This window comes from Prenolepis imparis, unplaced genomic scaffold (assembly GCF_030444845.1).
Source record: "Prenolepis imparis isolate NDT839.2.m4 unplaced genomic scaffold, iyPreImpa1.0 SCAF_3, whole genome shotgun sequence".
Taxonomy (NCBI): domain Eukaryota; kingdom Metazoa; phylum Arthropoda; class Insecta; order Hymenoptera; family Formicidae; genus Prenolepis; species Prenolepis imparis.
In genome coordinates, this window is record NW_028141161.1 from 9,066,444 (window position 1) to 9,083,977 (window position 17,534).

Here is a 17,534-nt window from a genome sequence, read left to right on the forward strand (position 1 = left end):
ATTGACGATAGCTTTTTTTACTTCCCCTCCGGGTGTCTAGATATTATGGTGGTCGGTCCGATTAAATAATATTAGAGACAGCAGAAATTAATTTTTCTACCGTACATGGTAAAATAAGAATGGAATATGGCTAACAAGAGAAAGCGATGAATGTACAATATTTACGCATAAAGAATTTTTGGCATTATTTTTTTTGGAAGTATCTATAATTTAATCTTGAAAAATATTCTCGTACTTTTGCAAATAAAATCGCAAACTTTTTGAATCAAAGATTTTTCCATTTGAAGCAAAGATCTTTGCCATTTTCTTTAACTTCCATAAAATTATTCCTACTGTAACAGATAATAAAATTCAATAAAAAAATTTTTTAAATCTGATCAATATACATAAGATATATACAACTATTAAAAAAATTAAAGAGATTCTTTGTACATTACTTTGTACATTTAGTCAAATTTTTAAATGTATCTTAAATTTTAAAAGTATTATCTATAGAATTGTAAAATCAATTTTTTTTAAATATATACATATTATACATTAAATGCTTATTAAATAACACTAAAAATACTCAAATATTGATTGAAACATTAAATCATAGTTACTTCACGAAATGTCAAATCGCAATAGATTTTGCAATTTATCTGCCATGTGATTAGATAGAACATTCATCTTCGGTATCCGAAAAGTCACATATGACAGATGACTCGATGTTGACTAACGCAGAATGATGACCAAAAGATAGAAGAGAGTCACAATTCAATCATATAAAAGACTCTATCAAAAATCACACGATCAAAAAATATATCTTTATTGAACATGGATGATATTATTTCACTTTTGAAATTATGTCAACCGTGACTTTTCAGTATCCGTCATTTCCGCTAAATGATATAATATGATAATAATTAATCGATCCAAAATTTATAAATTCATAATATCTCCCGCGGTGGTGTCGAGATGGATTTAAGGATTCAGTATAACGCCCATATATTAAGAAATTGCGGACTACCTGGTCCATAAATATTCATGTGCCCACCGACATTGCCGTCTAAGATATAATAATTAACAATTCAATTTACTTCGTGCCGCTGCCACGCTGTCGCTTTTTCTTCGCACGACGGGGAATCCCAATATCAATACGAAAGTTCTCGCGAGCCCTGTTAGCTTCTCTTTTTACAAAAACGCCTGTTGGCTCCGTGTGTTTGAAAACATTGCAAAAACGCAGATATACGGCTTTTTACGAAAGCTAGCTAGTCAAGATAGATCACGCGTTTTTTCGTTGCGCGAATATATATCCTCGAAAAAGTGCATTCTCGATAAAGCGCGCCTAACTTCCGCGCAAGAGAACAAGCGTAAAAAAACTTTCTCCGCAAATATATTTTAGCGATGATTATAAAAGGAGAAAATTGCAGAATTATTATATTCTCCAGTTTTCTCCTCCACGTCTTTTCTTCCTCTTTACTTTTACATGCAAATATTAACCCGTCTCAATGCCGCAATATTAACTTTTTGCGCTTGTAAAGAGGATAAAATTGCAGTTATCGGGGAACAATTTAAAGTTAGCGACGTGTTTATTTTTAAAAAATATATGCTTACTCCCGTGGGAGCACGTTGCAGCATTTCCCTAAGCGGTTGAACAGATGTAACGTCGTTCGCTTAAGCCGGGCATTTGCATGGCTGCGACATCGCGTTTCAGCCGACGACTAAGGAGATTCAGTGGCCCCGATCTTAAGACTGGCCCTAAGGTAAAACATCTTGAAATGATGAAGTATAAATGAACGTTTTGCGCTCGTCAGCGCTCCATCGTTCTCCTCGCGACTCTTCATCATTTAAACGCTGTCAAGTGCGATTATTGTGCACCATCGAAAATTCAAAATCGAAGATTGTCTTAATTCTTCCAGTGAAGTGTAAAAGAACATAAAGAAATTATCGTTATATAAGAATTTATTTTTCCGACGCATATTTATCGTTAGACACTTTTCTGGTTTTTGCCAAATATTGCTAATATAATCAGTATTAAGTAGACAAAATGGCCATATTATGCGCAATAAATGTACGACGAGAATATAAGCAAATTGCGGATGATTTCGGTCTTTACAGTTTCGATATATTACCTCTATGTGATGATAATCGAGCTGCAGGCTGCACACTAAGAGACTATTATAGCTTTACTTAACGTTCCACAGCGCGTCATTCCAAACCACATGCCGTACATTTTCACGTATATACGACGAAATCGCTCCTCAAGTTGCACGTGTGAGTTTTCTTATTTCCGCGCGTGTTACACGTCAAGGATCGTAACGTTTATTTACTAACGGAGAACTCTCGCGAATTTACACTCTCATTACACGGCTTCATGAGAGAGAAGTTACTAGTAGAAATGCTCCGAAAGATACGAAAAGTAAAAAAATAAAGCGATTCGCAAAAGCGTTCATTTTATTAATTTCCCGATATTTATATCTTCAAAAGTGTTAAAAATATTCGTCAATAAAATTTAGAATCTCAGATACGTTATGTATATATTATTTGCCGTTTTTTCTTTTTTTTTAATTGTCAAAGATTTCTCTTTCTTAAAAAGGCATGTTATTGACATTGTTGTCGCATTTCCGCGATATCGATTGGCTGTCTCGATTCGCGTTGTGCGTTATATTCATAACATCGAGAGCCTGTCATCGCGAGAATTAGCAGTCTGACAGTTTGTCCAAAATAAAATTAAATAAAATAATATTATGTTTTAAATAATATGTTATAATACTTAAAATTTTTGATTAATATTTTTGACAGTTATCAGCTGATTTCTGTCAAAAAATATTAATTGCGGATAAAATACATATTATAACATATTTATATTACTTGCAACATATTATTATAATTAAAATAATAAAGTTTTGTAAATAATATAATATGTTATAATATTTTTTCTGTGTATAATATTTTTTGACAAAAATCAGCTGATAACTGTCAAAAATATTAATAAAATTTAAAGTATTATAACATATTATTTAAAACATTATTATTTTATTTAATTTTATTTTGGACAAACTGTCAAACTGCTAATCCTCGCGATGACAGCCTCTCGATGCTACGAATATAACGCACACACAACGCAAATCGAGGCAGCTAATCAGCATCGCGGAAAAGAGGCAACAATATTAGCTATGTGAACCTAGCACCCGACTTTTTAAAAATTAATTTTTTAAAACGGAAAATGATAGCATTTTGTTTGTAGTTGTTTGTAGTAACAATAATTTCGTTTGTAGTTTTATCAATTAATAAATAAAAAAAATTTTTTAAATCACTCGCATCCGACATTGAGATATCGAAAATCCGCTTGCGCAGTCTTCTTTAGAATCGTTTGTAGTTGTTTGTAGTGATTTTCCTTTAGTTTGTAGTTGAGCGATTCAAAAGTTATAAACAATTGTTTATTCGTCCAAGAGGTAAATTTGTTAATTTTAAAGATATCGCAAATCCGCTTGCGCAGTCGTCTTTAGAATAGTTTGTAGTTGTTTGTAGTGATTTTCCTTTCGTTTGTAGTTGAGCGATTCAAAAGTTTGTTTATAACTTTTGAACCGCTCAACTACAAACGAAAGGAAAATCACTATAAACAACTACAAACTATTCTAAAGACGACTGCGCAAGCGGATTTGCGATATCTTTAAAATTAACAAATTTACCTCTTGGACGAATAAACAATTGTTTATAACTTTTGAACCGCTCAACTACAAACGAAAGAAAAATCACTACAAACAACTACAAACGATTCTAAAAAAGACTGTGCAAGCGGATTTGCGATATCTTTAAAATTAACAAATTTACCTCTTGGACGAATAAACAATTGTTTATAACTTTTGAACCGCTCAACTACAAACGAAAGAAAAATCACTACAAACAACTACAAACGATTCTAAAGAAGACTGCGCAAGCGGATTTGCGATATCTCAATGTCGAGTGTGAGCCATTTAAAAAATTTATTTCATTTATTAATTGATAAAACTACAAACAAAATTATTGTTACTACAAACAACTACAAACGAAATGCTATCATTTTCCGTTTTAAAAAATTAATTTTTAAAAAGTCGGGTGCTGGGTTCACATAGCTAACAATATTTGAGAGAATCAACTTAAGCCTTTTTTTAAAAAGGGACTAAAACAACACAAACGCGCGCGCCATTCCTCCATTTTATATTAAAAAGAATGATAGTATTTAAATAATAATATAAAGTTTATTTAAATGCGATTAATATTTTTTGACAGAATCAGCTGATAACTGTCAAAAAATATTAATCGAGTTTAAAGTACTATAACATATTATTTAAAACATATTATTTTAATTTTTATAACATAATATTATTTTAAAATTTAATTAGCAAATTAACTTTAATCAGCTGATTTATGTAAAAAAATATTAATAAAGCGTTAATTTGCTAATTAAATTTTAATATTCATATGTTAAAAATATTAAAATAGTAATATGTTGTAAATAATATGTTATAATTCCTTAAACTCGATTAATATTTATGACAGTTATCAGCTGATTTCTGTCAAAAAATATTAATTAAGTTTAAACAAACTTTATTTTTCTAAATATATCATTTTTTTTATATGAAATCGAAGAATGGCACGCGCTTGTGTTGTTCTAGTGTAATAAAAATGTGTTCTCTGAAGTCACCAGAATTTTTCGAAACAAAATACTCGTCCATTTTTTAATTCGATTTAACTTGGTACCAAATCAAACGAAAGAATCACTACGGCTGTTAAAAGTAGATGACTACGTTTACCGCGGGTAACTTTTCCGGAAGAAAAATTCGCGCTACGTTGTCCTAGAGAATAAGATCCGTCTTCGCCGACAGAGATATTCGTCTCAATGTCGTTTAATTTTTTGATATAACGAGACCGGAGGAGAGGACCGGATTTCACGGCGGATATATACGAGCGGCGGTGTCCGATTGCCGAGCGCGATTTAGGACGACGGTTAATCTTCCGGGAAAGTTTCATCGTCCTGTCCGACATCCGCCCAACTTTTCTGACACTCGACGTAGCGAAGCGCTCAATCGCGGCTGTCATGCCGTCCGCGAGATCCTTTTTGTCCTACGAAACTTCTGTCGTTCCGCCCGCTTCGCGGCGACGACAACAGTCAATCGTAATTTCCGACATGTCTGACGTTTCAGCACACATCCACCCATACACACACATACATACACATGGTTAGAAACACACCAAAAAGTTACGTTGCTCACATGACCAACTGGATCTAGCAAGCGATCAAGCGACTCATAACTTAACATAATTATATATGTTCACGATCGCAGGAGGCGAAAAAACGACTTGGTCGCGGGACTACGGGACTATAAGCTCTGATCATTCCGATCGATATTTCCATTATAAGCTCCATAAGCATGTCTTCAACCGTCGGTCGATTTATTCTGATAAGACAACCCTCGCATTATGTCGGCGCCATGCAACTTTGTGAAATTACGACTCGCATAACGAAGATGGGTAAAGTTGAACTTTACTAGCTAGCAATTAAATTGTTCCCGGCGAAATTAGTGAAATAAAGTTTGTGATATTAATTTAAAAAAGATTATAATCTTGCTATTATCTCTTAAAAAATATATTTTTGAATAAAAAAATATATATATATTTATTAAAATATATATAAATCTCTTTTATATATACTTACATACTAAACACTATCTCAAAGTTAAAATAACAAAATGATTCACGAGGTTTTACCGGCGATTCAAGAGGGCACTCTTGAGGTAATTTTAAATTAAAAAGTTCATATTAACATGCTTTATAAATTGAAAATTTATGGACCTATGACATTCTGAATTCTAAGGTAAAACATTTTTATGAATATGAAATAAAATTATTACTAAATATTCGAACAAGATAGTGTTTTGTTATTTAATAATGTGAAAAGGGTAAAGATTAATCACAAAACAAGAGTATTATAATTTTTATGTTACTTTTATGCTATTTTGCTAGGAATTTTATTTAAATTATGTTTATTTTTTTATTACATTCTTAAAAGTTTCTTTTCAGTAAATAAATATTTCACTATGGGATGGTAAATATTCAGTGGAATCTATTTTGTAAATTTTTTCTGTACAATAAATTTAAAAAAAATTTTCTTTCTACTTGTACACGTGTGAATCGCACGCACCGACTTACCTTGAGTCGGAACTATTCTTGATAAGAGCAGAGGCGTTCAAAATGCGATGTACAAAGGCTTCCAGCGTTTGCACTTTATTTCTGGCTTCCTACTTTAACAATGTTTACTAACAATTTTGTTTTGGTCTTTATTAACCGACGTTTTTCCTCTACTACTCAATATACAATGTTATTTTGATGAAGAAAAGTTTTATTTGAAGAAAAGTGGAAGGTGTGCTTCACAGAGAGGGGTGTGGTTAATCCACGTGGGATGAAGGCAGACACGCACTGATCTTAGAGCCTGACGTATTTGAGAAAATAAAAAAAAATTACAAAACTACTTACAATCGGACCTTGTTTACTTAAACTTTTTTACTCAAAATGACCCCTCAAGAATGTTGAAATACCAGTAAAACCTCGTGAATCACTCTGTGATATATGTAATGCATTAGAGAGCGGTTTTTATATCTTATAGTAAAGAAGTTCCAGTAAAGATAAAGTTTGTGTATACGAGGCTGGATCCATCACGTTGTGCAAGTTTAGCGTCATTCGTATATCGTCGAGCTGCGATATTATTCCGCGAGTGCATTCCCCTTCGTGCGTCTCGCTTCGTGAGTAATGGGACAAACGACGCTACAATATTTCATCAAACTTCGCCTCTGTACAAGGCGCAATAAAAGGAAAATCCCACCACGGCCCAAGTTTGTAAACCTGCGAACTGTCAGTAAACTGAACGCTGTAAATGTAACGCGGGCGTCGGCGTCGACGTCCCGGAATCCCGGATATGGATAACGATTTAATTCCTTTCACGCCGGAGTCTATTCCCGACGGAGAGCCCCGCATTCGCAGAGAGCTCCCCCGAGGAGGACGCCGCGCAGTAAAAAGGATAATGAGAGCCGGCGGCGCGGAGAATGCACTTTGTATGCAAACGCACGAGGGATGATCGTTAATTCCCCGGCACCGGGAAACGAACCGAGCGAGCGCGCGGACTCGTATCCTTAGATAACCCCTCATTATGTCGAATGGCTAGTTGAAACTTCTCTTCGACCGCGCTGACTCGGAACACTTTTTAAATCCGCGAGTGATCGCACGCATTAACGTTAATGTCTCTTTTTCATCTTTCATTAAAAAACAAATCAGTGACGCAGTTTTGTCCATATAAAGTAAATATAAAAATGTCTATATAAAAATATAATAAATTATCAAAAATAAGAAATAAAGCGAACTGTCAAGTTTGTGCTATTTATGCATTATTTCAATTATAGATAGGAAAGAAAATAATTTATATATATTTAAAAAATTCTCTTACCTTCTTCTTGAATGTTTCGTATACTTTAATCGCGACACGTGCAAGTATCGAGTCGAAATGTCATTTCGACAGTCGTAGGAGTAACGGGAGGGAAAAAGAGTTTGAAATTGTAATCCCTCGCGCGTCCTTATCTCTAAGGACGATTCCTTCGAATGTTCGGAATACTGAGCGATATGCTCGACGTTATTTTCCCGAAGATACGTGTCGAGGACACGTGCGAATTAAATCTTTTCGTGATGCGACGTAGACGACGTTTCGATACACGCGAAAGCCGTGTATCAATGTACACTTTTATCGACAAACTCGGTCTTTTTGTGCCGCTTCAATTCCCGAGATCGACGAGCTGAAATCTTTTAAACGGCCAACGTCTCGATCTAAATCGATCACTCCCGATTACCTGCCTCTCCTGACTTCTACTGAAAAATTCGAACGAATAATCTTCGCGGAATAATATTTCGATATTTCGCTCTCTTCGCGCGCGAGACATTCGGGATTTATTTCAAATCGTATAATCTCAGACGAAGACGTGTCTTTCTTAATCCGCGAGCTTCGTCCACGTCCTCGAATATAAATGGCAATTAAAGAGGACGATGAAATTCCTCTCGTGAATTACTCTGTATACGCGAACGCCCGTCCGTAATGTCTGCGGGCCCCAATTTTTCGTTGTCCTTGTGCCACAATATTACCGCGGAATGGTTTATTACTGAGTGTGTGCAATATTGTAGTACTCACCCTCTTTTCTCTCGCTATCATTTCTAGTCGTTATGAGTTTCCAACGACTGGGTCATTGTCCTGGTTTCAACGTTGATCTCTTTTCCCGTTCCTCTCTTCAACAGGTCTTCCCTCTACGCGAACTATTCCGGCAATAAATTTTATAGATCGGGACGAAGTGTCACAAATTTTCTTCCGTTTCCGTATCCGAAGATAAAAGTTATCTGTTTTCGATTTGATTCCACCTGTAACAAAAAGAGAGATCGTAATTATTGAATGTTTCATTATATGTACCATAGCAAAAATTTAATATTTAATTATAAACATATAAAAGCATACATATATTATATTAATATAATATACAGTTTATATTTTTTAATATTACTAAAGATGGGATGGTTACGTTGTGTGTGTATATATTTAATAACAATATATATATCTTTTTTCTCATTTTTCTTTATTTTTTAATAAATTATAATATTTAATTTAATAATTTATTTAAAGATTAATAAGAATTAAATTCCTTTATCAAAAAGAGCAAATATCTATAACACTAGCACAAGAATTATTTCGGTCGTTGACCTGTTTTTCGGGCTTGGTAATTCATTCAATTCGAGACATATGTTTTAAAGTTTCAAAGATTTTAGGAAATTTACTTTTCCGACGACCCATCTTTCTGGTCTAGACTAACACAAGATCAGCAGAGATTCTGGCACATATTAATCGGGCCATGACATGTTCATATCTAATTCCGGAAAGCTCTACATCTATTATTAAATCGGGTAGGTAGATCGAGAATAAATTCCTCAGAAAGCCGAGTTAGATATTGAGTTTCTACAAAAGTAATGGAAACATTTCGTGTATTTTTCAACAGGTGGTGTAAACGCCGATAAGTGCGGCAAACGCTGACTGTAGAAAAAAACCTACTAAATTCAACACTTAATTCCTACCGCTCCTCTCTCTTTATCAAATTACTTTGCATTTATATATGTGTGAAAAATATTTAATTGAGATGATTAAATATTTTTTACAAATGTATAAATGCACAATAACTGATAAAGTTAAATATTCTCATTTTTTATTGCTGATTCATATAAAAATTATATCAAAATTTTGCTTGCACAGAGCAATTTGACCTCCGTTTATTTGATTGAGATGTAGATTTCGTCAGCCCCTTAGGCTTTCACCGTGGATAAGTTTAAAACCCACGTCAGGTGGTAGCCATTTATTTGAGAAAACATTCTTTTCTGATATTATTTCTCGATAGAGTATTGATGTTCCACGGATATCGCCCGATGGGGACCTCGACGGGGGACCATGCCGCTTCGTCTTCAAAATTCGACCGCAATTTATTATACTGGAACATGCGTGTACCGTAGTTGCTCCGACGTGATAAACGATAGATTAACGATCCGCGTGGGAAACAGTGCTGCTTTTATGGAGTTAACCAGCCGTTCAGCCGTACGCGACGTCATCGCGGCATAGTTTCGCCGCTCGGATCTTGACAAATGGACGCTGCAGCCGGGCTTCTCTCTCAGGATTTCGATAAATTAAACATGCCGAGAGAACGCGATTTGTAAAATGTCGCCGCAGGATGCCGAGTAACAACGTTGCCTGGCGAGACATCACATTTTTCTTGACTCTTCCTGCTTTTGTCGACATACACGCACACAAATACACATTTGCATAGACGCGAGAAAGGGTGCGAATTATTAACTTCGAGTATGACGATGATGTAATACCTTGTAGTGACATAATATTCATCAGAAAATTTTAAAATGCAATTTGAACATAATATTAATGGAAACGATAATAATTGCATAAAAATATTTGTACGTCAATATTCGTTCTATCAATTGCGCTTAAAGCTAATTAATCAGAGAATTAGAATTTTTCATATATTTCAAATTTTTTGTGCACAAAGTATACCATTGTTTATTCGTATAATCAAACGAATCAATTGCATATTTAAAATATCTCTTTCTTCTCAAAAGTTTCATTAAAAAACGGAAGATAATTAGAAAATCCATTAATCAACGAGTTAATACGCGCCTGTTTCGAGATAAGAACATCGGCATATTTTATAACGCTTTCTCGAAAAGAGACGTAAAAAGTTCCTCGATCTTCGTGCCGCACGCAATAGGAGATGTCCATTCGGAATGTATATTGTAGGATTTATTTCGGTTCAGCGACTCTTTTTTTTCCAATCAGAATTTTATCTGTCTAATGCCTCTCTCTTTCGTGTCCCTTCTCGTCAGAGCGTGCCAGCGTGTGCGAAAACGAATAAAAAAACGTTGGGGAATCAACCAATCAACACGATAGGGTTTGGTAAACGAACCGTGACCCTAAAACGGGTCACTGACACATTAATTCCTGTCGCAGCTTCTGCGTGCGTTAACGAGCTCGACGCCCACCTCATCCGCTCTTGCAGCCTCCTAGAAAAATGGAAAGCGCGGATCAGCCACGGTGGTTTCCGGTAAATGAGAAGTGACGAGCTACTTTGACGCTGCTCCTCTTGTCTTATGCAATTTAAGAGACGCGTTCGCGTTTGAAAGGGGAGACCCCTGGCAAGCGACTCTGTTCTCCGTATGTAACAAAGGATAAGTCGAAAGTAACGATGGCTTTAGGTATTAAGTTTATACGTGATAAAAGAGCTTCAATCATCTAGAAAATTTAAAACTATAAAATAATAATTATTGTGCAAGTATTAATATTTCAATTCTAGATTATTTTCTTTATATTATACTTTGATCAATAATTTTACTCAGTCAAGGGTGTAACAATTTTTAAAATCTTTTTTCCTGTACAAGTATAATATTTTGAGAAATGTGTTATTACACGCGTGTTATTACAATAGCGTTATTACATGAATAAAATGAGATTGTAACATTATTTGGATTATATCATTTTATTCATATATACTCTTGTTTTTATTTGCTTAAAGGGAAATGTTAATACGACTTATATTTGTATATTCGTGTTGTTTTACGGAATAAGTTTAATCAGAGAGGTGATATATCAAGGGGTTTATTTCGCGGAAATGAGGAAGTGAAGGAAAAGGGTCGGAATTCCTGGACAAGAACTCGACCTCGCTCGCTCGTCGAATCGCGCAAAGATCGGCGAGAGACGTAATAAAACTAAGCTAGTTCTTCGTGGCCGTTGCTGACGGACGACAAGGCGGCAAGAAATTGTAATTTAAATGGAAAGATACAATTTCGCCTTTAATGCCGAGGCTCTGGCGTAAAAGTTTTACGAGCTTTCACGATGCATTGTGTAGTCGGATGGAAAACTCGACTTTCATTCGCGCGACATTAGCCAATTTCCGGTTTCTTGCCGACTTTCATGCTCCGGCGAACGTGTATCGCGCTCTTTAATAAACTTTAGAAAAAGAATCGTACTAGAGAACTTTTCTCCGTTTCGTAATTAAAGCGCCTGTCGTTCTCTCTACGAATGTAGGGCTTAACAAAAGCTCTACGAGATGGCTGACGGAAGAGACGAGAATCCAGGAGTCGGTTGGTAACAATATCGACGGACGAAGCATTGAAACCACCCCTTTTTGTCCGTCCTTTGGTTATCATCGACCAAAGAAATACGTTACCGGCGAACTTTTCGAGCTTATCGGTGGCTGGAAGCTGCTCGAGAGGGTGGTCGATATAACGAAGCGAGGGTTGATAAAACTGCCTTGGCTAGAGTTTGTCCATCACATATCATTAGTCGAAGATAATCCAGAAATAATCTGGTCCATGTCTCAACATAACATAACATTTATATATTTTTCATTTACGTTTCACATTATTAAATGATGTAATACTGTCAAATAATTTATTAAAAATGTTGTTGCACATGAAATAAAATAAGAAAGATTGCCACTTCTAAGCAATAAATTTTCCGTTAATATACTGTTAATATCCGAAGAGCTTTCCACTTTTATCGCATCCGGAATGTGCAATTTTCTATCCAATTCGCGATTATACGATGCGGAAGAGCATAAACAACATCTAATTGCTCTCAGGAAATTTCGCGAAATGGAACGGTAAATACGAGCGTTAATTGGTGTCAACGAGCAGTAAAAGCGTGTAACACGAGACGTGGAGCAATAAGCAGCGCAACCGACCATACGATAACAGTAAACCGATGGAAATTGGCAAGAAACGCATATCCAATTGGGATTGTCTGGAATCACGAGCGACGATAGATGTAAAAATAAAGGAATAAGGGTGACCACGTGTATTCACGTGTGCAAATAATGCTGATGACTGATGACTGACTGATTGATTGTGAGTAAGCGAAATATTCGTGGCTTCACGAACAATAGATAAGAGAAACGGTGTTATGATGAATATATATAATTGAAATATTGCAACGCGCGTGAATAAAGAAATGCGGAAGATATCAAACGGAACAAAAAAAAAGAAAAAAAGAAAAAATGTGTAATGGTTCGGAATAGATCATGAAAAGTGATTTAATCTTATTCTCGTCGTTTTATGCAGCGTTTTAAGCACCGCGGAGGCGGAATGAAAAATTTCCCGGCGATGTTCCCGGGAATATTCAGAGAAGTTGCGAGAGAATGATTAAGTGAATTGTGTGCCATGTTCACCCGCTGTTCCGGGTTTATGAAATCAAGTTAACTCGGTCTACTCGGGAACCTAGTCTAGCTCTTATTTTTCCCTGTCCGACTACCCTTCTTGACCCCAGACTTTGCTCCTCTTTTTGTTGCAGGTTATTCCGCGGCGGCGCTTCTCGCGATCCTGTTCTGCATCCCTTTCGCGCTTAGGGTTCTCATCCACAAGGAGACCGGGGGATGGAGCAGCTGGCCGCAGGCCTTCTATCATGTTTATCTCGAGCTCTTTCTTGGGAACGGCTGCCTGGGTACGACGGAACTTTGCCGAGAATTCCGCTGTGAAATTCCGCGCCAGAAAATTCCACAGAAAGTCCGACCCGCTCTTTCTCTCTTTCGCGTTTTCTCTCTCTCATTAACACCATTTTCGCGGAAACGACTGATACGATTCTTACGGAGGAAATGAATTTATCCCGTTATCTGCTCTCCCCACGCTGCGCGCGAAAGAAATAGAAGATGCTCGTTGGAACTTTGTCAGCGGCGGAAAACTTTCGCTTGCTCTCTTGTATCTTGGAACTGTTATAAGTTATAGCGATCATAACGATTAGAAGTTTGCCTAAATGTAGTTCAAAGAAACGCAGCGAAGAGGAGAAAGAGGGATGCACACATAAAAAATTACACGATACTTTGCAATGAAAAAAGTTGTGCAATTTTTTCGATTACTATATAAATATATGTGCGTGTGAAAAACATACAAAAATATCTGACGAGAAGAAGAGCTTTTAAGGTCATCCCAGCACTATGTATTCGAGAGGTATAGAGGTTAATTGTATGCATAGGAGTTGGAGTAATGATGCTTCTGGCATTGACAGTGGAGCGTTATGTAAGCGTCTGTCACCCCGGACAACACACGCGACCACTCTGCGGACCACCTCACCTAACAGTAGCGCTCATCCCCCTGGCTACATTTCTCGTTTATCTGCCGTGTGTATTTCGGGGTGAAATTACGACCTGTCTGCTGACGCTAGGCGGCCCTCTAATCTACCAGAAGGGGGAGAACCGGACGTTTCTTCATTCGTGGTTCTTTCAGGTAATTCATATCTCTTTTCTTGTAAATGTTGTCCTTTTCCGCTAACAAAGATAGCTTTTGCAAAAATATTTCAAAACCGATAAAATACCAGTATAATTAATGTTCTATAAATTATTCACGTTATTAGCTGTAACAATATTGTTAACGCTATTTATTAATTATGCAAAATGTTCCAAATTGATGTAGCATTATCTGATATTTAAAAAAAGTATCTGACATTTAAGTTGAGGTCAAAATTTCTGGAACGCTTTGCATATTTAATCACATTCTGTTCATGATCTTAAAATAGCGTTTATCATATTTAACTGTGTATTATAATTCGATGACTCTTAATCTGCGATGCAAATGTGTACTTCAGATTTACAAGATAATGCTGGAAGTCATTTTTAAAGTGGCACCGACGATCCTTCTCGCCGGATTCAATCTGAAAATAATGATAGTGTACAGAAGATCCTGCGAACGACGTCGAAGGATGACCTTATCGAGAACTATCAGCAACGACGAAGATCCGAGGACTTTCGCCGAAGAACGAAGGCTCATTCTGCTCTTAGGCAGCACCAGCATCCTATTTCTGGTCTGCGTCAGTCCTATGGTTATCTTAAACGTCACTCTCAGCGAGAGCAATCTCAGTCATTATTATTATCAGGTAACAAAATACTGTATATACATTTTAGCTACGTGTATTATTACTCAAATTTATCGTTCAAATTTATCGTCAGAGTACATTTTTTACCTCAGCTTGCAATTTATAATACGATCAATGATATAACTGAATTTCGAGTTACAAATTAATTTAAAGCAACGACTCGGTTTTCCAATTCTTTTTCATCATCTTGAAAGAATACTTAATCAGAGTTCGCTTTCTCTCGTCTCCTTACCCGGGTGAAGTGATTCAATTATTCCCTCGCACGCCCCCGCATTCCGCCCCTAATTCTCGACTTCATCAATTATGAATCTGTCCATTAATTCGCCCCGTTCGGTTGCAGGTGTTCCGGGCGCTAGCCAATCTGTTAGAGGTGATCAATTACTCGATCACGTTTTACATTTATTGCCTCTTCTCCGAGGACTTTCGCAACACTCTGATACGTACCCTGCAGTGGCCGTGGGTCAAAAGCGAGCAGGGCGGCAGGAATCTACCTATGAAACGTTCTCCGATACCGCGACCAACGACAACCACGACGACCCCGCCGACCACGACGGTCGCGACCCCCGGACATCTAGCTCGTGCCAGCGTTTAACACGGATTTTTTGCCTGGCATCAACCGATCCGTGATATTTCGCCAAGAAAACGGACTCGAATCTAGCGCAAATCTAGCTGGTGAATCTCGCGAAACTAAATGTCGGGAAAATTCAATTGTACGAGTAAAAAACTCTGTAAAATAAGCCGAGTATCTCAACAATCTACGAAAATGTTGGTCACAATAATGTTGAACAATTTCGCCTACATGTATATAGAGGCTTGATAGTGAGATGTAGTAGACTCTTGCGGAAATTTCTTTTGGTTGAATAGCCATCGTTTCTATTCTTCTTTTTCGACCGACGACATAATTATTGTCGGCCAAAAGACATCGAATTGCGTACGTTATCAGTTTCCCGCAGTGCTCTCTACGAATCGCGCTTGATTCTTACGGAAAAAGTATCCGGATTATGTGTATCCTGTGTACTGGCAAACTCTGAAACAGTTGCAGACTACAGGAACAGCATTGCGAAACATTCCTGCGTACTAACAACTAAAGCCGAGTATGTCTACATGGATGCTGCTGCCAAATTTGCACGTTTGACTCCGACGATTAAATCGACCGACCTGATTAAACAGCTGATATTTCTCTCTCTCTCTCTATCTCTCTCTCTTGTTTGCTCTCTATCGAACAATATACGTTTAGGTTCCACCGATTTCACAGCATCGTGAGCATTGAAATCAGAAGACTCAAGTTCTCGCGAAACAACGGAAGTACATAATGGCAAGGGATTCTGTATAAGCTGTCCGTCGAGAATCCCGTGAGACTCCTTCGCACTTTAAACTACAAGCGGGAAAAGTTTATAGCGTTGTCGATCGAGTTTACGGGAATCAGACTAGAGAGATAGAAAAGACGCAGACAAGAGAGAGAAAGAGAGAAAATTCAGACGGAGATAGAAACGCCGCGTTGAGAACCGGCGCAATGCGTTCGTGTGCATTGTGACCCGGGGAATTTATCAGAATTCGCGCGGAATCGCGACGACAAGACTTGTGCATTGAGTTGCGAGCGATCGCCGTTGGAAAATTAAAGACACAGAGTGCGGGAGAAAAAAGAAACAAGGGACGAAAAAGAAAAATGAAAATAAAAAAATGTGTCGAGTACCTGAGATCGTACAAGAAATATCTTTTCTGCGAAAAAAAAAAATCTACGAGGACTGAAATCGAGATGGAAGAAATCGCGTCGATTTCAAAATCACCGGAGACGGAAGTTGGAAGCGTGAAAGGTGTACCAAAGTTCCTCCGCCTGGAAATTTAAGATAGTAAATGAATTAATGATCGCGACGTCGAGAAATATTTTACGTCTGCGCCGCGAATCCGTGAATCGTCGTGATTTATTTCTGCGTGAATGTTGTACAATTTAAGCGCGCTGCCTCTAAAGTGATAATGAAAATTGCGTCTCTCATGTACACATTATCGCATTATCGCGGCATTAATCTTTTATACGCGATACATCTTCGCCGCCGATAACTTACGTATCGTTCGATTAGAGCTAAGAAATTTATGTATAGTGTTCGATACCGATCTGGGAATTGAATTTCAACCGAATCCACATTTCCGCACCGTGTAATAAAGGAAACGAGAAAAAGCGTATCGCCATGCAAGTGAATAACGCCGTATACCGTTGAATTCAGCTTTCGAATTTAGCGAAAGGATCGCTGCCGGCTGCGATAATAATATTCCATCGAACTTTCCGAAATAAACTGCTACTTTTTGGTTGCATCGCGTTTCCAAAATAGACACTGTATTCCAGAAAGATATTCTCTCTCCCGGGAAATCGATAATTAAATTCACCGCAACGGTCCGTTCGCGTTTATGCAGTTCGATGATATTATTTCGCTCATTTGCATACGTAAATCCTAACAAAGAATATTTCGCAACGCGAACCCCTCTTCCGTATGCGGCGTCTCGTTTGCCCTAACTTTGCGAAACGCGCATATGAACGAAGAGAAATAAATTCAGAGAAATATCTCTTCTATATTTTCATATCCTTTCCCTATAAACATCTTCGTAACACAAACGAGAAACAATGTGACATAAAAGTGTCAAAGCAATTATACGTAAAAATTAGGAAATTGCCGATACTCCAAACCAGCTATTTTATTCATTCTCTTTTCTTTCTCAATTGCTACCTACATTGCTAACTATCTTCTCGTAAGGAAAAATGATAAAAATTTGATACGCAATTTTTTTTTAGATTCCACATCTATGAGTCAAAATTATATGTTAACAATTATATTTTATTATTTATATTTTCCACTCTGTCTTTGAGTAATTCAGCGTGTTTTCCAACGACCTGTAAAAATATCCACGAGATGCTTCACGTCATCACGTGTCGAATGCGACAGCAGCGGTTTGCTGTCGAACCAGATGACGAGTACATGACGAGCGGCGTGCTGTATATCTAGCAGCTAGCAGAAGAACTCGTGCAAACAGGCCGCGTCCGATCGTTGTTTCCATCGATTTTTGCGTCATGCGT

General features: G+C 37.1%; 2 protein-coding genes across 5 annotated transcripts in view; one reads left to right on the forward strand and one right to left on the reverse strand.

Moving 5' to 3' along the window:
• LOC145934034 (putative G-protein coupled receptor B0563.6) overlaps positions 1–17,017 on the forward strand; it is a 39,896-nt gene extending 22,879 nt beyond the window's left edge. For 2 of the 3 annotated variants that reach the window (XM_083034224.1, XM_083034225.1), the window contains exons 3-6: positions 12,893–13,042; positions 13,571–13,821; positions 14,180–14,467; positions 14,808–17,017. In XM_083034224.1, coding sequence (XP_082890350.1) covers positions 12,893–13,042; positions 13,571–13,821; positions 14,180–14,467; positions 14,808–15,059 — 941 coding nt within the window. In that variant the 3' untranslated portion in view covers positions 15,060–17,017. The remainder of the gene's footprint in view (positions 1–12,892; positions 13,043–13,570; positions 13,822–14,179; positions 14,468–14,807) is intronic. The other variant, XM_083034226.1, reaches the window with a different exon arrangement.
• Positions 1–17,534, reverse strand: part of LOC145934038 (uncharacterized) — a 96,658-nt gene that overhangs the window by 4,008 nt on the left and 75,116 nt on the right. For both annotated transcript variants that reach the window (XM_083034234.1, XM_083034235.1), the window contains exon 6: positions 8,195–8,418. In XM_083034234.1, the coding sequence (XP_082890360.1) occupies positions 8,261–8,418 (158 nt within the window). In that variant the 3' untranslated portion in view covers positions 8,195–8,260. The remainder of the gene's footprint in view (positions 1–8,194; positions 8,419–17,534) is intronic.